General features: G+C 38.0%; 1 protein-coding gene across 1 annotated transcript in view; it reads left to right on the top strand.

The window, feature by feature from the left end:
- LOC135719047 (inactive N-acetylated-alpha-linked acidic dipeptidase-like protein 2) overlaps positions 1-23,897 on the top strand; it is a 316,217-nt gene extending 292,320 nt beyond the window's left edge. Inside the window, exons 13-14 of the mRNA XM_065241553.1 lie at positions 15,697-15,895; positions 23,651-23,897. Of these exons, the coding sequence (XP_065097625.1) occupies positions 15,697-15,895; positions 23,651-23,831 (380 nt within the window). The 3' untranslated portion in view covers positions 23,832-23,897. The remainder of the gene's footprint in view (positions 1-15,696; positions 15,896-23,650) is intronic.
- The last annotated feature ends 1,104 nt before the right edge of the window (positions 23,898-25,001 follow it).

Here is a 25,001-nt window from a genome sequence, read left to right as displayed (position 1 = left end):
GGAGCGGTATCAGACTCAAATTCTGACTAGAATTGAGTATGGCAACGTCAGGCTATACATGCATACCTAATCCAAAGCAATCTACAGTGCATTCAAACTGTACACTGTAAGAAAAAATGATCTCTACAAATAAAGAGAGAGTCTAACTGCACACTCACTGAAGCATAATTTATTAGTTACCAACGTTTCGGTGAGATAAATTGCCTTTGTCAAAAAATGGTCCCTAAATGTCAGTGGGGCTGTATTCTTTAAAAAGGTTCAAATATGTACCATTTAGGTACACAAACAGTATACATTTGATACCAATATGCCTTTTCAGGTACTAATATGACCTCTTTGGTACCAATATGCACCTCTGAGGTACCAATATGAACTCTTTACACTGTCAAAATAAAGGTACAAAGCTGTCACTGAGGCAGTACCCTTTAAAAAAAGGGCCTAATATGTACCATTTAGGTACAAACATGTATCTTTGAACTGCCAATATGTACCTTTGAAGTACTAATATGCACTCTTTGGGTACAAAGGTGTAACTTTTTAAAAAGGTTACTGTCCCAGTGACAACGTTTGTACCTTTATTTCTGAGAGTGTAGGTGCAAAGGTATACTTTTAGAAAGGGTGCCAGCCCAGTGACAGCTAGGGATATTTTTTTACCTTTTTGTCTGAAACTGTATATTTAATGAATAATGAAAATCTGTTGGAAATTGAACCCAAGGTCTACCAGAGCTACAGAAAAGCTGATCAATTTATAGCAAATGACAATATAGGGCAGGATTTTGCTGGAAGTTTGTGAGTCTGAGGATGTAACTCAACGTTACAGCCTGGATCGGCTCTGTGTCAGCCCCTCCTACACCCATAAAGATTATTTATGGAGAGATCATCTGTTTGGGTGGATGTATTGATCTTTCCATCACACCGTACAGGGCCGCTGAGAGAATGACCTTGATTTCTGCATTTGTAAAATTCAGATCGGTGCGAGCCACTTCTCAGGCTCAACCCGTGCTTAGATCAAATGGGATTTTATCTTCAGAAGGAATTGGCCATCATTTTAGGTCTTTTCACGAAGAGAACGAACCGTAGAGGGCTAGACAGGGGCTGAATGTTCTCGTGAGAGGCAACCGTTTATTCTTTTCTCTTGATCGTAGTTACGAAACCCATGGGAAGTAATGAGCTTTTGACAAGCTTTCATTTCTAAATGTTCTCTGTATTTTCAAAGACTTGCTGAATTGAATTTCAGAGGTTCAAATAACATTAAATTATTACATAGTGGCTTGCAGGTACACCCAGTTGTCACCCTTCATTCCGCGGAGCGAGCAGGAGTATTGTCGGAGCGACATTCCCTTTGTGTTTAAATATTCATGAAGACATGAAACAGAACAGGTGACAAATGTAATTGCGATATAATCCTGCATAATGCACACAAACAGCAAAACCTGTAATGCTGCATGGTAGTGATATTTCTTCAAAGATATCCCACAGATATGCCTCCCTTGCAAGACCATGTGAAAATCCCTACAAATGCTTCGCGAAGTAACTTTGTTGTCACTTTTTGCAAAGGAAACTGTCCCAAACATGTCTGATCTCTTATGTTCATGTGTTGGCGATTGGCATCCCCAGCTGTTTCCTGACAGATATCTCCTATGGGAAGTCGGTGCTGTGTAATTTAAAGTTTGAATGGAAAGCTTTCAGACAGAGGGAATGAATACTGCTCAAATTGCCACAGTTAGGGTAAAACATGTGCGCTACCAGAACTTTGTCATTCTGATCTGTTTATTTGTCAGGTAAATGTAGTGCTTGTGCAGGTGTAGCAGACTGATGTACGGTACAAAGCTTTGATGGCTTGATATTGATGGCCAGTGTTCAGTATTCAAACTTAGGGGCTTTTTACACCTGGTCACTTCATGCGTTTTCTCTAATCAGATAGCTATCCGATCATAAATGCCCTCTGAAATGTTTTTGAGACGGATTTAAATCCATTCGCTCAAACTACTTCAGGAGGTGGTCTGGGATGCATTTCTGACGAAACTAGAAAAGTGTAAATACATATGGTTGATGAAACCACGTGTCAGTGCATAACTCCACCCAAAAGTAAACACGCCACCCGGAAGTTAGACGGCAAAGAGGCAAACAAACAAAGACGAAATGCTTATTGCTTTATGGAGCGACGACAGGGGGTAAAAACGCTTCCTAGAACCAATAAAAGAGTCCAATGACAAACTCGAAGGACATTAAAGAAAAACAGCACAATTTTTCAATATTTTACTATGTTCTTACCTCAAATTAGACAAATGAATACATACCTGTCTTTTATCAATGCGTGCACTTTTAATATTTGTAAAGCGCCTTGTGAATGCGTTAGCATTTAGCCTAGCCCCATTAATTCCTATGGCTCCAAACAGGGATGAATTTAGAAGCCCCCAAACACTTCCATGTTTTCCCTAGTTACATGAGTAAGTATTATGGCACCAAATAAAACTTTTGTTTGTAGCCATAAGAATGAATGGGGCTAGGCTAAATGCTAAAACATTTAACTCTTTCACTGCCATTGACGAGATATCTCTTCAATTAAGAGAAAACGCTTTCCCGCCAATGACGAGATTTTCCGTCTTTCCGCAGTTCCGCAACTTTTTAAACCCGGAAGTATTTCCCTATGGCAAGCGGCTGCATGTCCGTGTCTGTTTTAAAGATCGCTCTGAATGGGATCTCTATGAAAAGTCCGTCACAAAAATTTAATTATCTCTGCTTTTTGCTCATAATGTGGTGTTTTTGTAGCCTGGTTAGCCAGACCTACATCAAGATGTAAGGTCTGGCAACTCTTCACACAAACGGCTCAATGCAAGGGGCGGGATATAAGGTTGTCCCTCAAAATGCCTCTGCACGCAATAGGATAGCGCTATGACCAATCAGAGCAACGAAGAACGAAGTTTTCAAGTAGGAACCGTCGCAGCTCTGTCGTCATCATGTTAAGCCCGCCCCACAGACGCTACACACGATGTGATTGGCCTGACCAAATTTTGGTTTTTGGAGCTGTTAAGTGTATTGTGAGTGCCTAGACTAAACCCTGGCAGCAAATATATTTTGCGGCCGCTAGGGTGCGTCTAGATTTCTAGGCTAGTGTTTTTGCAGAAACCTACCCATATTCAAAAGCTGATTACAAAAGAACCACTGAAGGTAGGATGAAACGGTTTTTTGTTTGAAAGCAGAGGGTCTGTTCTTTCATTTGGTATATTGTATGTTTATATATTTAAAGGAGAACATTTTCTGGAAGGCATTAAACTTTGGTGAAAATCATGAAAAACGCTGGCGCTGGCTGGCAACTTTTTTTTTTAAACGCTGGCGGTGAAAGAGTTAAGAAGTGCTGTACAAAGATTAAAAGTGCACGCATTGAAAAAAGATAGGTATGTATATATTAAAACTTTTATGCTGCTCTGTACTGCACGCTCCAGTTAATGCCGAGCAAGGAGACGCGCTTCACCTGCCCAACATACAGTAAGGTCTGGCTTTTGTTGCATAAACGTCGTCTTAAGTTTTTTAAGGGGGAGTAATGAATAGTGTATTTACATTTTGCGCGGGAGTAGAAGATCGGATTCATAATGTTTGCCGTTATGTGGCCAAAAGTAAATGGAACAGTTGTAACAAATCAGATAGCTATCCAATCAGAAAAAAACCTATGAAGTGACCAGGCGTAAAAAGGCCCCTAGACTCATTTTAAGTGCCCAACTTTTAGTTTTAAAGGGATAGTACAACATAAAAATTATATCCAAAATCCTGGAACTGACAATACCAGTATATAAATAATAACAAATAGTTCAAATGTATGATTTTTTTTTTAGGATAATTTGAATTAAAGGCGCTCTAAGCGAATCTGTTTGACTGTGTCACTTCTTGTTGACATTCAAAGTGTTGTCAAACAAAACAGAGCGTAGCTAACTCCTTTCTACCCCTTCCCTTCCGTGATTTCTGAACGAGTCATGGCGGGAACACATTTATTATTTTGTTTTGTGGTGGTAGGTTTGACCACTTTGTTTTTGTTGCAGTTTGCGAAGCCTGGCCGTTTTTTTTTACAGTGTGTTCAGAGGACAGGCAGCTAGCAGATAGTGAGCAGATGTTTACTGTATGAAACAAAACAAAAAATATGGCCTAAAACAGGTGAATTCGCTTAGAGCAGCTTTAAGAAGTTCAATATGCCACTGAAACAATTATTTACATTTATTTTATAATCCTTATGCAACCAGTAACTTTTATTGAAATAGCAAATGCTCAAATCTCAAAACCCTCCACTCAATGTATTTTTTTTTCTAAATGATTATGGTAGTTAATTTTAAAGGTGCAGTGTGTACATTTTAGCGGCATCTAGTGGTGAGGTTGGGAATGGCAACCAACGGCTTAGTCCACCCCTCACTTTTGAAACACATATAGAAGCTAAGGTAGCCGGCACCGGATAAACATGTCATCGTCGGAAAAAAAAATGTCTGTTAAGGGCTTCTGTAGAAAAATGGCAGCACAAAATGGCGACTTCCATGTAAGGGGACCATTGGTGTATGTGGATAAAAAGGTCTCATTCTAAGGTAATAAACACGTAACAGTTCATTATGAAAGGTCTTTATACACCCCTGATAATATAGTTTTGTATATTATTTTGCATTTCTGTCAAGAGATCCTTCTAAAAATAACACACTACACCTTTAACAAACATGCCTTACTAAAAAGCATTGATGTATTAAAAAGATATGTCAGTGCAAGATGTTTTCAGTTTGGACAGCTCTTACATTTATTTTAGTCCAGGACTAGTCTAATCCCTGTCCGGGAAACCGCCCCATTATAATAATTTTAATGTGGCACAATCTCACAATCTCTCTCTCTCTCTGTCTCTCTCTCTCTCACACGCTCTCACTCTCTCGCTGAGTTTTACAGGGACACATGGAAATGACAGCATTCATGAGAAATGTAATGAATGGTGTGAGATCAAAGAGTCACGTCTAATTGAAACCTTAGAGAAGTGTTCCCTTCTGATTTAAACAGCTCATTGATGTTCAGATTATTTTAGAGAGGCTCAGCACTGTGAGAATAAAGACATCTAAAAGTTACTTAGTCACTGCAAGAGAAAGTTACAGTAAATCATTTAAATTAGGTTTAGTTGAACAGAATACTTTTTATTATAATAAACCAATTTCATGCTTACATTTGTGTCCTGTAGATTCCCATTATGGTAAAGGGGGAGTTTACTAATTTAGGCATTTAGCAGACGCTTTTATCCTTAGCGACTTACAAAGATTAGGAAACAATAAAAGCAAGGTGTCACAGGAAAGCAATAGTACAAAAGGTGCTTATAACAAGATACAAGTTTTCACTATTATGAAACAATACTGTACCTTTTACTGAAAAGGGAGAAGAGAAAGAAATGCAGTCAATATCTATGTCAAGTATTCAAACATAACTATAACATCGTCATTTAATCATCTTTATGTCGATTTTACTTTCTTCTGTGGAACAATAATGTGATTTTTTACATTATTACATTATTTTACAATAATAATTGACATTATTTACATGTGCAACTTAAAGGGATACTTCACCGATTTAGCATTCAGCTTTGTATCTGTAGAAACCCGGCAGTATTACTGAATGACCATGTTTCCCTCCATCATTTCCCCCTGAGAGGAGAGATATCTGCATTTTGGTTCTGCAAAAAAGTCCTCCGATGATGCAAAAATCGTCATATTACATCATCGGAGGACTTTTTTGCAGAACCAAAATGCACACTGTAAGCAATTGCCGTAAATTTACAGCCAATTTTCAACACTAAAATACTGTTTTCATGTTAAACAGTTTAGTACTGTAATTAGCAATGCATTGTGGGCTGCTTAAATTGGAGCAACAAGACAGAGGCCCTCAACAGTAAGTTGATGTTTTAAATTACAGGACAATACAGTATTTTCTCGAAAATGCATGTTGACTGGGGAATTTGGAGCACGGTCAGAAGCAATATTAGTTTTATAAATTGAGGCTAGCCTTTTGCTTTTGGTCAATTTTCTTTAAAAAAAATACAGAAGTAATTTGTCATTAACCCCTGGATGGAATTTCGGGAACCATTATTTGGATTGGAGATTTTCCAGAAGAGGACGTACAATTTAGGTGACGTGCTGCACATTCTCAAGTGTTCTTCATCAAATTCATCGGGTCTTGCATCTACAAATGAAACGGTAATTCAAATCTTATTCATATTGCCAAAAATGCTTGATATCAACTGATAGAAGCTTCTCTTGCTAGGGATTTAAACATGTCATTGAACAGTGAGGCTTAGATTTGAATAGCCAAAACAATATTACTTTTGAGTGGTATTTTATTTAATTTTGGTAAAGTTAGCCGTAGGCTACTTCTGAATTTGAGAAACAACACTTATTAAAAAATGTACTTTATCCAAACCATAGGATTATTTGAACATCGACTATCCAAGATGGTTTTGGTGAGTTTTATTTTGTTTGTGTCGACTTTTAATGAAAAGTGTTTTACAAACAGTTAACAAGAAAATAAAGCTAATTGTAGTTTGGTTAAAGTTGAATAGTCAAGGCTTTGCATTTTTCTTTTTAAACGCCAAATTGGTGTGAAAATATTGTCCTTCTGGACTCTTTGTGAATGCAATGTGTGTACTAGTTTGTGGGAGTACTACTACATATGTAAAAAGAGAGGTGTAAATATTTTTTTGGCTCAAAGGAAGCTACATGTAAGCTACGTGTGACAACATGGAGTTAAAAAGATAAATTGTTACCCTTAAAATTTTGAATGTCAAATCTATTTAGAAGTTTGATTGTAGATACCTCGTTCACGTCTTGGTTACATTCCACCTAGTGTTTACTAATTATTGTCCTTTTTATAAATTTTCTTCTTAAAAATCTTATTATGGTAAGGATAATGTATTTGTTCCCTTCAGGTGTCTGCCACTGCAGCTGACGTTGAGACATCTCTCAGTCTTCCTGCAAGTCCTCGCCTGATACCTGGTAATATACATTTAATTTAGAATCATTGATAGACACATTGTATATTTTATCCATTCATCTTGAGTTTACAAATGTTTACACAAGGTAACAAGTATTTCCATGTTGTTAAGTTTCAAGTGCAACAAGGCAAGTCACAATTAAGGGTTGGATGATCACCTTTAAGGGCTCTGAGGGCATCACACCAACATTTGCAATTGGACTTGCTGCTATGTTTGCAACCTACTACATTTTCAGCCTTCAGTATCAAGATGAGACAGCCTGCCCTCTGGAATTCATTCAGAGGTAAACCCCTTCAATCCCTGCCATCATTATATAGATATATACAATTAAATGAATGTGTTTGTATTTTATGCATAAAATGGAATTAGTACTGTACATTTCAAGCCTCTACACACACACACACACACACACACACACACACACACACACACACACACACACACACACACACACACACACACACACACACACACACACACACACACACACACACACACACACACACACACAGGGTATAGACTTTATTATAATTCCATTTGATGTCATTAAAGGAATAGTCTACCCTTTTGCCATATTAAACTATGTTATTAATAATTGCTTTTGATTTAGGCACTTCATTGATATAAATCAAGAGAGAGGAACAAATGCCAAAATCATCAGACAAGATTGTCTCTAAGAAGAAAGGTGTGATCGTCCAGAAGTCGTCTTCTGCAGTTAAATACACACGTGGCCATACTGAAGAATCTCCTTGACTTTTTAATGGAACTTCATAGATCGGTGAGTATATAATCTTTCTCTCATTTTTTTGACAGTCTGGCATTGCAACAATTATACTGGTATTTTTTACTTCATAAGCATTCTCTTGGAGTTTATACTTTACATTCGTGATTGTTTAGTTTATTTATGAGTATGATTGTTTTTTGTTCTTTGACAGTGGCAGCACTGGAATAATGCTGCAGAGAGGAACAGCGGCTACTAAAGGGATGATCGTCTCTTCTGGATCCACAAGAACTAAGATGTAAAAACACAAACCTACCTCACAGGACAATTTTAAGAGGTAACCTGCAAGTCTAGCTTGCAGTGGCACATGTGCCTATACGGTTTCATCCTAAATGTTTTTTATGCTTATTATTGATACATCCTGACAAAATGTTCTACTGTACTATAATAGTTTCAAAATGGCCTTAGGTATGTTTTCAAAAAGTAAACTATAGGTTATGCCCTTCACATTTGGTTAGGATTAGGGGCAGTCTCTGACAAGCAATTTAAGAACGTACGTTTATTGCCATAGTCTAAAGCAAGAAACTACTGTTTCTGTTTACTACTAGAAAGCTTTTTCAGCATTGTCCAACAGGATTTATTTTCTTTCCTTTTTTGTATTCATGTTGACATTGACATTTCTCTTTGAAATAAAGGTGTTTGATTTGAAAGTTTTTGTTGCTTATTTTGCATAATATTCACAATAATGCATATCTTAAGCAGTTGTCTTTAGCCCTGGGAATTCATTGGGCAAGTTCATGGGAGACTGATATTTTAAATATCAATGAAGAATTTTTAGAGACTAAATTTATGTTATTTCAAAAATGCTGCATATTTCTGTGATTATTTGGAAATTACAATAATATTGTTTAGGTTGTTACTTTAAACCTAAACAATATTATTTTAGTTTCTAAATAAATCACAGAAAAATGCATTTATTTTTTACTGTATTAGACTGTGAAATTATTTAACAGTGTGACTACAGAAGTATTCTGTATTTCTGGTTTACAGACTACTACCGTAAATGAATTTTACATATGAATACTGTAAAAATAACGGTATACTGCTGGCGTCTCTGCTGCCAGCTCTTTACTGTAAATTATATAAATACAGAACAATACAGTTTTTCTGGTTTACAGACTACTACCGTAAAGTCATTTTACGTATAAATACCGTAAAAATAACAGTATACTGCTGGCGTCTCTGCTGCCAGCTCTTTACTGTTATTTTACAGGGAAATTTTTTACAGTGCAGATATCTCTCCTCTCAGGGGGAAATGAGGGAGGGAAACATGGTCATTCAGTAATACTGCCGGGTTTCTACAGATACAAAGCTGAATGCTAAATCGGTGAAGTATCCCTTTAAAAGAGTTAAATGGTGAGTTGAACTTGAGGAGCGGATCAATCTGATTTATAAACAAATAATCTGAAAGGTTTTGTGTAGAAGATTAAACCATTCATTGGAAAAGATCTGACAACATCTGCTAATAAACTATACATCACTACTTCTCCCATTAACGTTTCTGCATGTATCAAGGACAGTTTTTCTTTTATTAAACTGTTCATCACCTAAAGTTATATTATGACTTCAGAAGACTAGAAGTTTGACAGTCTCAGTCACTATTTATTTTCATTATTTGTAAAAGAATATCCAAAAGACTCCTAAAAATCTACCTTTTAAGGTAAGAGGGTGAATTTGATGACTTTTTTATGGTAAACTCTTGCTTTACCTATTCAGTACATCTTTAGGCACAAACACACAGGAACACTCTAATGATGTGATATGCAAAGTTTTCTTTTTATTTGTAATTATCTAAATAGGGCTGTGACGATTCATCGCATTCCCCATTAAAAAGACCTGCCTGAAATCGATTCTGAATCGCAAGGCTCCGATTCTGTGTTTCTCAGTAGGAAGTCCTTATCAATCTAAAATCACTATGAGTTTGAGTCGTTTATAAAGTGAATTTAAAAAAGCAATACTCGTCAAACACAATCATTCAAAATATTTTTATTATCATGAAAATACCTGAAATAATCTAAAGAACACGGATGTAAATATCCCTATAGACATTTGCTGGAATAGAGTTTGTTATGCTACTTCTTCTGTGGCACAAATGGCGTTTCTACACGAGAGCGCCCTCTGGCTTTTGGATGTGGCGGCATTTCACCGTAATTCATTCAAATTTATTCATTGAGAAAACGCGCATTTGCACGATTAATCGTAAGAGCCCCAGATCTATACCTCTCTCTGTTTCATGACAGCATCACTGGGCTTCTCCTGTCTCTGTCACAATGAGTGATAAATAACAGAAGTTTGTGAAATACTGCACTGTAAAAAATCCAATTAATGAAATGTTGGAAGGGCAAAAATATATAAGTTAAACCAATTTTCTTGTTTGGGCTTAGTTGAGTAGACATATTATTTTAAGTCTAGATAAATCTGTGTTTAAAACATTAAGTGAATGGTTATTTCCAAATTCAGTCAACATCAAGAATGGTTATGTTGACTGAACTAATTAAGACAAATCTGGTCAATATGTGGACTTATGACAGCTATGTTTCCTGACAACAAAATGCTCATAATATTACTGTTATTTGGTAACAAAATGTAATTTTAAGAGTTGTTCAGGCGTGAATGTATGTGCTTTAAGTTTAAATATGCGGTCGGTTAATATAGATAGCGTCTATTTAAAAATGTGCTCGGACACTTTCGGGCGGAGATGAGCTCCAGAAGAGCTCCAGAAAATCACAGACACTTAAGCGCTCACACCCCGCCCAGCGCAGCCTCGCCTCGGCAAGCCCATCAGAAACCGACTGCTGGCTCTGATATCTCTGTGGCGTTTAAACATGCGATTTAATTCATTTTAATTTCTTATACTTAATAATAAAAGGTTTACCGGTATGTTTTAAATCATATTTTAGGATTGCACTTAAATGATATCGCTGTTGAATGATATTTCATATCTTTCACATTTGTTATAACTGGGCTGCGTACTGCCTGCGATTTTGAACTTCAGAGCTGAAGGTGCGAGTGGAGAAATAGTCCCAATATCATAACAATCTTAAAAGTTCTAAATATACCCGTGTGTGTACCCGTGTGCGTGCGTGTGTGCGCGCGCGCGTGCTCGCGCGTGTGCATGTATGTATGTATGTATGCGCGTGCGTCTGTGTATTTTGAATTTAAAATGTTTTAACTCGGAAGGATCTCTGGATCACAGGTCATTTCATCTGAGATCAATCCGCACGCAACAGCTGGAATCACTTACTGATTCACACAAGGGAGGACACAAGTCAGCCGTTTCCTGAAGTTCACGTCAGGTAAGTGTTTGTAATTAAATGTTAATTTTAGAATATATTAATTGGCAAAGACGCAAATACTCGACGTTTTTGTAATTATATTTTTGTAAAGATACATTAGAAGTGTGTTATGTTACGTGACCGAAGTAAAGTGGAGCTATTTTAGTTAAGATAAAAAGCCTGGAAAAGTTGGTTTACCGGACAAAGTTTAGAACTCGGTCTTTATTATAATTGGGACATTTTTACAAACAAACCTTATATAATACAATACTGGCGTGCATTTTGAGACAAAACAACAATAGCACTCATATTTTAGGAGATGTCAGTAAGTTATTTTAGTCAGTGAAAAGCCCTGTCCGAGAAAACCGCCCAATAGTGTTTAATTATGTGTGATGTCTGAGGGAAATTTGGCCTAACATTAACGTTATTTAGGGAATAAAGTCTTTCACCGTCAAACTTTATTATATTAAACATGTTATTTATGTATGTGTGTGTGTTTATAGTCCTCTGTTTATCAAACCAGAGCGGAGATGATGTGAGGGGCAGACCAGAAGGATACATAGCGAGACAGTCTCCGCTTGGACTGGCTGAGAAAAGTCTCCTAAATGGCCCTGGAGATGTTCTGACTGACTTTGGAGGCTTTTTGGACTGTTTTATGCCCTCTATTTAATGAAGACTTAATTCTGTATGTTCAGTCTGTATGATAAGTGAATAAAAAGCTTTTGTTTTTATGTGACTGAAGTTAATTATTTTGTTTACAACACCAGCATAAATTATTTGATAAATAATTTAAAAATGTTATTAAAAAAATCCAAAATAATAAATATTAATTGAAGTAACACATAAAACATTGAGTGAATACTTAAATTTTAATTGACAGAGTCTTTGCTGTAAGTTTTTAAAGATTCAACTGATTAAAACATTTTAGTTGAATGAACTATAAAGCTAATTGAGCCAACATACTTTTTTATATTTGAGTCAAATTTGGGCCAACTAAAAAACATCAATCCAGGTAACACTTTGGAGACAGAAATTGAGTCAACGTAAAATTTCTGTGGAACTAGTTACTAAAAAATAATTCATTGAGCCAACAATTTATTTTTTACAGTGTGTAGAAAAGTGGCACAATCTCTCTCTCTCTCTTTCTCTCTTTCTCTTTCTCTCTCTCTCTCTTAATCACTCTCTCTTGTTTACAAAAAGTTCTGTGTGTCCTCCAGGGCAGAACTGAGTGCATAATTTCCAATGATACCCAATGCTCATGGGCACATTTATCATTTTCAAAGCCCTGGGCAACGTTCAGTCCTGAAGCTTTAGAAGTATCTCATAGAAATTGTTATTGTTGAGTCAGAAAGTGAAGTAACACGAGTTCCTCAAGTTCAGATCAAATTTGAGTCTTGAATTTTACATCATTTCAATAAATAGAAGAATCTTGCGGACCAATTGTCCCCACAAAGATAGGAATACCAGTATTTTTTGGCCTTATGGGGACATTTTGAGGTTTCTTGAAGTAGCAGAAAGTAGCTGAAAGTTTTCTGTGATGTCTGGGGTTAGGGGAAGAGAATAGAATATACAGTTTGTACAGTATAAAATGCATTACGTATATGGAATGTCCCCACAAAACATGAAAACCAGAATGTGTGTGTGTGTGTGTGTGTGTGTGTGTGTGTGTGTGTGTGTGTGTGTGTGTGTGTGTGTGTGTGTGTGTGTGTGTGTGTGTGTGTGTGTGTGTGTGTGTGTGTGTGTGTGTGTTGTTATACCATTAGCATGACAACTAGCCTCAGAATAAAAGCAGCATACAGGTAGTACCTGTATGCTGCGTTTACACCAACCACGTTTGATGTGTCAATATCGTGTCTACCGCGCCTAGTTTGCCGCTTGAACAGTTTGAATGCATTCGCGCGTCTAGAGCCTAACGCGTGGAAAAAGCAAGCATTTGACACGCGTCAGAGGCAAAAACCACTTCTTGTGGGAGGGGCAAGTGCTATGCAGTTGTCTGTTTGCAAGATGGCTGAGGTTGATTGTGCATTTTTAGAGAGAGTAACCGGTTTGTATTTGGTCACCTTACTAAAGGGGGAAAATAAACGGCGTGGGTCAATAAACGTCATGTGACTCAAAAGTGAAATGTGTATTTACAACTTACCAGGTTGCCCAATGTCCTCACTGACACTCTTCCTAGCGAGGTCCTATTTATTCCTGTCTCTATAGAAACAAGAACTTGTGTCGTATAGCTCCGGGTGACTGCTTATGGACAATATCAAGCGTTCCTTCATGACTCCGGGCGGGCTGCCGCCACAGCAGCAAGCAGGCTCCTGATTGGTTAACACAAAATGCACAAAAAGCACCATTCCCTCTACCGCGCCAGACGCTCAATTCGCGCGAACGAGGCGTAATTGCGTCTACTGCACCAAATGCCTCATCCGCGTCCCAAGACCTCTAGAAGTGCATCAACGCGTCTTAACATTGAAATCACTTGCGCTTGACGCCTCTACCACGGCTGCTGTAAACGAAGCATAAGGCAGCTCAATAGGTTTTGAAATGGAGCTAAATGTCTGTCTTTTTCCATGTGATAGTGTAACACTAAAACCGCAGTACTGCTATTTGTCAATAAAGTTACGGTTTTCAAAATTGGATGGCAACAAAATTTCACATATTTCCTGTCCTGTTTGAAGCCATGTGAAACAAAGTGAGCTGGACTTTGAAAATGAATACCCACCTGTAACAGGTCAGGTGGGTGCCATACTGTATCTCAGCCCTACCTACTGTAAGTAAACAGTCAGAACACAAATGTGACCCTCCCTGTAAAAACACAACTGAAGTCATTTTGTGATCATCCTACATAATGTAAAGAACATTGTGTCAAAATATAACCTTGATATCTTTAATATTGTGGCCTTATCTATGACTGAATTTAAACTTTGATGCTTCAAATCTCAGACTTTAGCCTGGATTTCACAGACGGTCATAAATGTATTTTTACACAGTATTTTAAAACTGTGAGCACTTTTGTAAGTTCTCATTTCATGTGTTCAAATCATGAAACGAAGGATCAAATGAACCCACTACATCATACAGTGGTGTGGTTGAATTTCATGTTGTACTCACTCATTTGTATTCACAGTCACAGCACACTTTTCAACACTTACCTTCTAAAATGGATGAGATTTGGGGCATTTGTTGGCAGATGTACTGTAGGTAGGTTTATCTTTATTTAGCCCACAGCATTCTCGACTGTTTAATTTTGAGGGCCGGTGCTTTCCTTGAGTTTGAGGGTTGCTTTTAGGCTGTCAAAACAGTTGCTGCTAACTACAAGCCAACATGTCAATTGCATTGCCAAGGAGGTGTGTCTGAGACGATTAGGACCATGAGGATGAAGTGAAATTGTATTAATAGCTGCTTTGAGTGGCAGGTAGGTAAGGTCAATAGTAGTTGCAATGCATTAAGCCCATATTGGGCAACTGCGTTGTGCCAGCTACAAATTTTCAATGATATGAATTATAATGTTCAGTGTTTCTAAAGAAACTGTGTACAAATATTATAAAGGTTAAAGGGGAATATCACTTTAGATGTGTTCTTGGATTAACCTTCTTTGTTGCAGTTACCAAACATAGTCAGATTCCTAAAAATACATTTTCTAAATAGGTTCCTCACAGTACTGTAATGCCATAAAAGAAAGTCAAAGGTTAAAGCAACACTATGTAGTTTCCATGTAAAAATGACTTACAGCTCCCCCATGTGGTTGAAAAGCGCAACAGTGCCTGGTATCAGACACTCTTCTGCAGGCAGGGGGAGGGGCGGGGCTGTGTTTCCTACCCTCCACCGCCATTTTCAGAGTGTGCTTGTAGCAGCTAGGAGGCTGCTCAGGTTGCAGCAACAGTACAATTTGTCCAGTTAAAAGTTGTTCTATCACTGAAATAATTTTAGAGACATTATTTAAAGGTAAAAAAACTACATAGTGTTGCTTTAAGTCAAAGATTCTTAAAAATACCACTTCTTACCGTTCCTACATTTTTACAGACTGTCTTTTTTGTTATAAAGCTTTTAAGCAACAGAAAGATTTTGTGGATGTTTATGGAGCGATAAAAAACCTCATAGCAACCCTAAATATTGAGGAGTGTAACCTTAACTTAAATCTTTTAAGTTAAACATTCAAGACATGAAATTATAAACTAACAATGACGTTATTATTTACTCACACAGTTACACTTACACATACAAGTCAAAAGATATAAACGCTTTCAACTGTCTGAATGTTCAGATATCCCAACGCTATCTCAGGAGAATTTGTACTTATTTTACGAGTTGACTAATTCTTATTAATTCATACAACCACATTCATACGTTTTTGTACAGTTTGCCTTGACCTCGGTGACGTTGGGGTTAGGTGCGGGGTTAGGGGTTCGGTTTCATTGTTGTATTTTTCTTGAGAATCTTACGCTTTTGCACGATTAACTTCGTTTGAATTCATACGAATTAGCAAACTCAAAAAATATGTACGAAGTCTCATGAGATCAGGCTGGATTTCAATAACAAGTGAATGTGACAATAACAAGTGTATATAAATATATACTGCTATAGACTACAGAAGGTTTTTAACAATGTAAAAAATTACTTCATTTCGATGTTATATGTCCTTTTCAATTCAGATGACCCATTAAGCCAGCCAGATCTGCTGACGGTGGCCGCCTCTTTGAGGGAGAACTCAGCATTCTTTCAATCGGAGGTCATGCGTCCTGCCAATGACCCAAAAGAGAGAGATCCAGCCCACGTGCGAATGCTTAATGATGTCCTCCGAGATCTAGAAAAGAGCTTCCTTATACCACACCCACCACCTGGCTTGTACAGGTAACACTGACTCTTTACCTGTGCCTTAAACAGGACATTTCACAAGACTTTTTAAGATATCAAATAAATCTTTGGTGTCCCTATAGTACATATATGAGGTTCTAACTCAAAATACCCCACAGAGAATTTATAATAGCATGTTAAAATTGCCACTTGGTAGGTGTGAGCAAAAATGTGCTGTTTTGGGTGTGTCATTTAAAATGCAAATGAGCTGATCTCTGCAGTTAATGGCAGTATATGGTTGGATAGTGCAGATTAAGGGGCGGTATTATCCCCTTCTGACATCACAGGGGGAGCCAAATTTCAATGACCTATTTTTTCACATGTTTGTGGAGAGTGGTTTACCATAACTAAGTTGCTAGCTTGACTTTATCACATTTTCTAGGTTGATAAAAGCCATGGGGACCCAATTATAGCACTTAATCATGAAAAGTCAGATTTTCATGATATGTCCCATTTTAAAAAAAATCACAAATATGGAACTTCATGAGCGTAGCTGCTGAACATTTGATGAATCGACACCTGTCTTTCATACAAAGCATGATATATTCATGAGTCCTTATGCTTCAAAGTGAGCAAAAAGTGGTGGGAAAAATGTAAAGAGCACTTTGATATACTTGGAAACAGAGGGATATCAATTATTAAGTGTGTGAAGCGCACAGAAACTGAATTAAAGGCTTGTATTGCGAACAGATAGGAGGGTACGTGGAAAACTTGACACTTTGTTGAAGTGTTTAATGAAAACATTAAAGTGGCAAATGATGCGCAAAGGCCTGTTCCTTCAATATATGTTATTGATTATCCTACTTGTTTCTGTCAGGATTTATACACAAGACACGAACCCAAATGCAGACGTAGACGATAAAGGAATTTATTAAACAAAACAGGGTAAACAGAAAAACAAAACCCACGAGGGGGCAAAACAGGACAAGGAAAACACAACACTAAACTAACACTAAACTTAACACAACTAACAATAAACTTTTCCAAAACATTAAACAGACTAAGACTAAGACTTCACAAGTTACTTACAAGCAAACCAACAGGATACGAACGTGCAAAGAACAGCAAACAGGTGGACAATAAATAGGGACAAAGTAAATTACATACACCTGGAAAATAATCACAAGTAAGGGATCGGGGAAAAAGTGACGAGACCCGGGAAATGCGTGGTCAGAATAAACCAATACTAAAACCACACATTTCCCACATAGAACATATGTACTGTCAGAACCCTGCCATGCTAAACTAGATCTAAATACCAACAAGGATCTGGCAGGATTCTGACAGTTTCCATAAGGATTTGACAAAAAAGCTTAGCTTTGTGCTACACAGACACTGCCATTTAACATAACGTTTTGTTCTTTGTTGCAAATAAATTGGAAGTAATTGAAATACCATTTTGAAACATTGATACATGGTTTTTTAACACCCCAAATTCTGCTGGCATTTTTGTTTATACATCTTAATTCATTTGACAGATGCTTTTATTAAAAGTTACTAACAGTGCATAACAAGTATGTGTGTTCCCTGGGTTCGAACCCATGGTGTTTTGCACTGCTAATGCAATGCTTTACCACTGACCTTAACAGGAGAGGGGTCTAATTGTATTTCATGCATTCTGACTACAATTGTGACTTATCACCAGTGTTGGGGCTAGTTACTCAAAAAAGTAATATATTACGTATTACATATTACTCTCAAAAATAGTAATGCCTTACTTTACTTTATTACTCCCTGGAGAAAGTAACTAGTTATATTACTAGTTACATTTTTTTCTGGAAAAGAATGTTTATTTGGGCAAGCCACGGCCAAGAAAATGCTGGCTTCCTTACCCGCTACTGGACGCGGGGCACAGCGTTTGGAGAAACATTAAAGAGTGTGCACTTCACCGTCAAGTTATTTTCCTTCCGTTGAACATAATAAAATATGACTTGAATCTCCACCCGTTGAAACAAGCTTTCTGTTGCTGGGAACCTTCCTCTGAAGAAGAGCTTGCCGTTGTTGACGCTTCCATTTACCCGATCTGTCTTTGAGTGTGCCGCTGCCGCTCTGTGCTGCTGGCTGCCGGGTGTTAACCAAGCGATGATGGTAAATGATACCTCGTGCCAAACTTAGACCAATCACTGTTCCATTCACGCCCTCCTCCCCTTCCCTTTTGTTCTCTGTGTTTTGTGCCTTGTGTGATGAAGGTGCTACTGGCGAATGTAACTTAAGTAACTAGCTCGGGAAAACTGTAATAATATTACCATTTTCAGACGGGTAATGCCTTACACTACTAGTGTCACGACGCGGGAGTGCAGGGAGGACACAAACGCAGAGTTTGGAAAATAAATAACATTTAATGATAAAACTGGAAATAATAATACAAGGAGTAACAGGTAGCAAAACACAGGAACATCAAAATGTGACACAGGAACAGACAAGGTGGTAATGACAATGATCCGGCAATGAGTGTGACACAAACACTGGTATAAATACACAAAGACTAATGACACACAGGTGGAATGAATGATGTGATAATTAACAAGTGTCCAGGTGATGACAATATAGAACAGACACAAAACATGACATGGATCACCGTGACATAACCCCTCCCTCTACGAGTGGCTACCAGACACTCACATAAACACAAAACAAAAACAAAGTCTGGTAGCGAGAGTCCAAGGGAGGGGTGGAGGGCTTGGGGACCCTTGCGAAGCCGGCAGCCGCCGGGATGAGACCAACAGGACGGTTGGCCGGACTGCGCCAGGAGAACCGGAGCGATCGCTCCGAGAACCGAGGCAGACGAATTACCCCCCTCCTGGGAATCGTCGACGATCAGATGCCCCCGGAAATCATCTCCCATCCCCTCGCGGAAATGGAGACCCTCGCTCGGTAGCCACCCCGGGGAAATGATCGGGCGTGGTCCGTTCCGGATCCCCCTGCGAGCAGGATGGTGGTCCTCCGAGGGACCGTCGACGACGACTCAACCGTTGGGGGACCGCCTGGGCCGATCCTCCTCCCGCAGGAGCGAGCGATCGCTCACGGTGGTCCCCAAGAGACATCGGGGCTGATGGGGAATGAACCCCGATGTCACTACTCCCCCTCGACGAAACTCCTGGGGGAGCCGCCCTCCGTGAACTCGCTGTGTCCAATGCTGGCCGGATGATTCTGTCATTACGCGGGAGTGGAGGGAGGACACAAACGCAGAGTTCGGAAAATAAATAACATTTAATGATAAAACTGGAAATAATAATACGAGGAGTAACAGGTAGCAAAACACAGGAACATCAAAATGTGACACAGGAACAGACAAGGTGGTAATGACAATCATCCGGCAATGAGTGTGACACAAACACTGGTATAAATACACAAAGACTAATGACACACAGGTGGAATGAATGATGTGATAATTAACAAGTGTCCAGGTGATGATAATATAGAACAGACACAAAACATGACACAGATCACCGTGACAACTAGTTACTGAAAAAAGTAATATTATTACAGTAACTAGTTACTTTGTAACTAGTTACACCCAACACTGCTTATCACGGAAAGAAGGGACACAAGTCGGATCTGGGGCATTTTGTGTTATTCACAGATTCTGAAAGTGTAGTCTCTAAGCTTTCCAACGATGTGTAACACATGGAAATCTGATAAGATTTCTAGAAGTTACACCTTTCTCCTGCTGAGAGTGACAATAGGGCTCATTTACATCTCATTTAAGCCATACCCCCTGTAAAGCCATTTTGAAATACAGATGTTCTAGCATCATATGCAGTATTTTGTGACAGAAGTCCGGATGACAACATGCAAAAAATAAACAGGACTTTTTACCTTTGTGTTGATCACAAGTCAAATCCAGTCTGTTTCAGATGTGTGAATCATCCAATGACCATTTTTGTCCATAAATGCGTATAATCCGTGAAATATAGATATATAGTCTATTGTTTACATCAGATTTCGCATGAACGTCTGGTAATAGTATATAATATACAATCTGAGGACTATTTACGTCGTAACACTATATGAGATTACACTCCGGTAATTTACGTCCCGTTAAACACATGAACCTGCCTTCAAAGTTCTCGGACTAAATCTAACGTTAAAACCTCTTAAACTGTGTTCCGAAGATGAACGGAGGTCTTCCGAGTCATTAATGACATTATTTACATTTTTGGTTGAACTATCCCTATTAAGTAGCCGCACTGTTTCCTTTGGGGGCGGGGGCAAAAACAAAACAAACAAAAGCCGCTTATCAAGTATGTAAATAAACACATACAATGACGCCCCTCGCTGCTCGCTAAAATCTCCAGAAAACAGAGAAGCCGATTTCAACCACAAAATGTACGCTTTTAAATATATAAAAACTGCTATCTCAAACATGGAGAGGCTTCTTCGTGATCTCAACTAACAGATTATGCAAAATAATGAAAAAACTACAAAAAAAAACTTTCTCCTTATCTCGAAAGTTGTGCTGCCGACTTGTGTCACTGGTTTCCTTGACGGGTCACAATTAAAGAGTTGGAATCCTCATGCTGAACATGGGCTAGGCTTCAAAGAAACATTTGGACGTATGACAGAGTATTTCTGTGCTGAATGCACTTGGTCTGGGTTTGTTACGGAACATTTTATTATCGACAGAATTTGTTACACCAACCAAAAGCCGACACAAAATGAAAATCATCAAAGAAGTGTGTTGTTGTTTGTGAGGAAATTTTTTGCTTGTGCATCTTCCCAAAGAACCCAGCATTATGAGAACAATGTATATAGTTTGTTTATTTGGCGTAGCAGTGGAGTTGTGCATGTGGATTTCGTTAAAATGGGGCGGTCCCAACCGGGTCATGAGTCGCAGGCGGTAAGCAAAACTGCATCAGATGTCTGTTTTGTTGGCAATCAGCACCTAAGTGCATATAATGTAAACAACATGAACATGTAGTGAATCATAAGTTATCCAGAAGTACTGGGATAATGTTTTGTGTGTGTAACTTGGTTGTGCCCGCTTTGCCCGTTGTACGACTCCAGGAGCTCGGCTTTTTTCGGAAAGTAGTAGTAGCCTACAGCTGATTTGTATTTTATAAATCTGATAAAACTAAAGACTACTATATAGGTGCTCTATTAACCTGAGATTAGCAGAAAGAGCATGTGTTATGTGATCACACAAGGATTTTCTGTAAGACAGGAAATATCCACATATAATTCTTAATAATTATAATTGATATAAGGGGTAAAAATGTAATATTAAATATTAAGAGCAATATGCATTGTGGAAATGATAATTTTGTTCATTTTACAATCAAATTGCATTTATAAAAAGGCTGCTGTGTCATTTCAGTTTTTATATTTGTATTGCAAAAAAGTACTTTATAAAAATGCCTTCAAGTCATATTAGTTAATAAAAAGTTAATAAGATACATTTTATTTCATAGTGAAATGACATAATTATCACAAGGTGATAATAGGAGTCTATAAGAATTTATTGGCCTATAGTCCTGTGGTTTCCCTAAGGCGGGTTTGTAGGTCGATTGACCGAAGCAATTGTGCTGATGTCATCACCTTTTGCCCTATGAGAGAAAGAGTTGCATGTTTCAATAATGCACAGCAGAACATGAAGCCGAAATCATCACATGTATCTAAAGCCTCTAAAGAATAGCACACTTAATTAAAAAAAATGTCATCTCCTATATTCACATTATTGGAAAACGCTCAAGCTCAATACTGTATTACAAAGTGAATGACAGTATTACAGAGATAATATTCCCTGCGTCCTATGACCTTCTCAAGAAAAGAGATTTCGATTTCAAAACTATAGGACTTTGGCCAGAATGATGTGATATAAAACTATTGCAGGTACACTAACAAGCACATACATCAGCTTTTAGGGAATAGAGCTGCTGTAAATCCCTCAACCGACTGTCATTCAGTTCTCAGCTCAGCAGAATAAAGCTGAGAGCTTTTCAGCAAAGTGTCCTCACACACTCCCACTCAACCGCAGGGATTTACAGATGTGCCTCCGTTGTTGATGAGAACTGCGGTACAGCTGGATCTATAATGGAGCGGCTAGACGACGTCCATTCAAAATAGATGCTGCCCCCTTATACAGTACCTCCGATTATTTCTTCCCATTGTGTTTGGGTGAATACTAGTTTGATCTTCCATCGATCCACAAGGACCACTTGCTTTGACAAAACCTTCTCTCTTTGTGGCACTGTTGGTTTGGTTAATCTGCACTGAAAGAGGGCCCTGTTATTATCAAAGCCACATGCAATTGTAATCAGTAGTAATCAGCAGTCCTGGAGTGGGTTTTATTAAATTAACAGAAGAGGAAGGGAACAGATGAAACGCTGAGAGTCTTGTCGGGTACCTGCTCATTATCTCTCTTTGGGTCCTGGCCCGGCAGAATTAAATCCCATTGATTTGCACTTTTTCACTCAGTGTTGTATACACTTGACTCTCTATTTAATAATCAGTTTTATCCAATGCATTGGCGTTATATAATCATAATGGATTGGAAAAGTAAAGGAAATTGCAGCCACTGAATGCTCACAGATGGAGGATATTGCTTCATTACATGTCTCTCCGTAATGCTGGATTCTGATTGGTCAAGCACTTTTAATGGTTTAAATGGTTTACCATGAATCCTACATCAAGGTTTCCTGGAGATTTCTATAAAATGACCTCCAGCAACAACACACATAAAGACTGGAATCATATAAAGGGGGCACTTTGTGGAAAAAAATGAATGTGATTTAATAACCTGCACAACTGCACAACAGTTGGACAGATTTACTGGCTTTACAGGTCTTTGCATCTAAAAATGGAAAGTGTGATGTGCGAGGTTGTGCTTTTGGCAAAGTGTGATTCGATTTTATGGCATTAGAGTTGATAGAGCAGTGCTAACAATGATACAGTAGAGCCACTTTTCATGTGATATTACTTTTGCCTTGACTCACAGGCTCAAACCACAGATAATAATCCATTTTCTAAGTATAAATGCTGTGAATTATATTTTTAGTGTAGTGAAATGCATGAGTGTGATCAATGCTATTCATTTTAAAATATTTGATATTAATTTAATTGCATAAAATTGTGTCTGATTTTATATCAGTGATAAGGGATGGCTCACTAATGCTCTATAAATGCTTGGTTGTTTCAACCTGTGGTCTTGTCAAATATGGACATTTTCTAAGTTAATTTAACCCAACAGTTGGGTTTGTCCATATTTTTATGGGTTGAAGCAGCACTTTTTAGGAGTTTAAACTTATTGGGCCTAGTGGAGAGAGAGTCCGCTCATAAAAGTCGGTCCTTGGCCCTGTAAAGTTTAGCTATGGCCCTGTTACAAGGAGAGAGTTTATTAAATACGATTTCATATAAAAAGGGCTTTCTGAAGGTCACAGGCTTATTGTAAACTTCACCTGACCTGTTTACAGATAAAGAATGGGCTCATTCATTTTGCTTAGGTTAGTGAAACTGGTTTGAACAACACATAAGCTCCAAAAATCTAAATCAATGCATGACCCTGAACCATGCAGAAATGTCCCAAAGTCTGGTGATATTGAAGTTTCAAACATTGAAAACATTTTTGAGGTTGCCCTAAGACACAGTGGTATTGATTTTTGTGACTCAAGTGCACCCTGGGTGTATATGCTCTGTGTTTTAAGCACAATGGGACAGTGCACAACATATCTAGTGGGTGACTCTTTAGGAATAATGTTGCCTTTGCTTTATATTACGTATGTTATAATCTAAATATTTATGTATTTCTCACAGGAACATTCTCTACGGTTTCAACAAACAAACTCCACAATTCTCTATCCTAAAGGATGCTCAAGACATACCCTGGCACGGCAGTGTCAACCAGCCTCTGACACTGGTGTCCCGTGCCATCAGTTCAGCTGAGAAACTTGTACAGAGTGGACTTGACCTCTTCGAGAATGACAATGTAATTTAAGAAAAACATCTTGAACCAACCTCACCCCATGGTATCTCGATGTCTCAATATGGCACAACCTCTGGGATATTCTGGTGGACACATACTTAAGTGCACTATTAACCTGAGGTTCTCACAACCTAAGGTATCTGAAGTATGTTTCATCAGGTAAATGCAAAGTTACTGCAGAATGGCAATGTTCCAAAAATGGTTCAACACTTTTGGTTCCTTACACCTAGCTGGAAGAAAAGAAAAAAGAGCCATGGAGCAATACAAGACATTTTTTCATGGATATAAACATCAGCAGGTTTTTAACTAATGTTTCGTGATGAAGATTTGTGAAACGAAACATTTGAACAGATTTTAAAATACTTTTCGGATTTTATTTGCTGAGCAATACTAAAAGTTCACAATCTTTAGGATTGCAAAATTAATCTTAAAGCTAAGACATTTCCGGTTAACATAAGTTCTAGGTGACAACCTCAAGCAATGACCTTTGGATAAGTGGAAATGAAATTTCATTGCGGTTCAATTTTTTAGTCTTCCTGTGACTTGCAATCAATATGGAGCCAGACTTCATAATGCACAAGTTATTCAAAGTGGTGATTGAGTGAAAAGAAAGCTAGCACATCTGTGCCAGTCTCTCAGGGCCTTGTGTTTCAGAAATTTGTATGATAATAAAATGGAAAGAAATATTTCTGTGTTGTGAAATAGGTACATTTGTAGTCTTGGAATAGGAAAACCTATAATATATATACATACAGATAAAAAAACAGGTTGAGTCAGGTCAAGTTATAATTTTTTCTGCAAAAAAAAAGACTGTACTGACAATACAGCAGAGTTAATTAGTACAGTAAATATAGTCATAGAACAGGGTTAGGGTTAGTTTATAAGGCAAGAGTGTGAATGCAAATTGGGGGTTAATCTTTAAGAGGTGTTACATATCTACTAATTGGCTATATCACTCAGTCTCCTCTCCACTAATAAGCTGGTGTGTTGTGGGCGTTCTGGCGCAATATGGCTGCCGTCGCATCATCCAAGTGGATGCTGCACATTGGTGGTGGTCGAGGAGATTCCCCCATTCATATGTAAAGCGTTTTGAGGTCTGCAGAAAAGCACTATATAAATGTAACATATATTATTATTATTATTTGCTAATTAGTCTGCTGTTTTAAATGTGCGACATTCCAC

This window comes from Paramisgurnus dabryanus, chromosome 14, assembly GCF_030506205.2.
Source record: "Paramisgurnus dabryanus chromosome 14, PD_genome_1.1, whole genome shotgun sequence".
Lineage (NCBI taxonomy): Eukaryota > Metazoa > Chordata > Actinopteri > Cypriniformes > Cobitidae > Paramisgurnus > Paramisgurnus dabryanus.
Note: the sequence above shows the minus strand (reverse complement) of the source record. Positions and strands in the feature narration are given on the sequence as shown.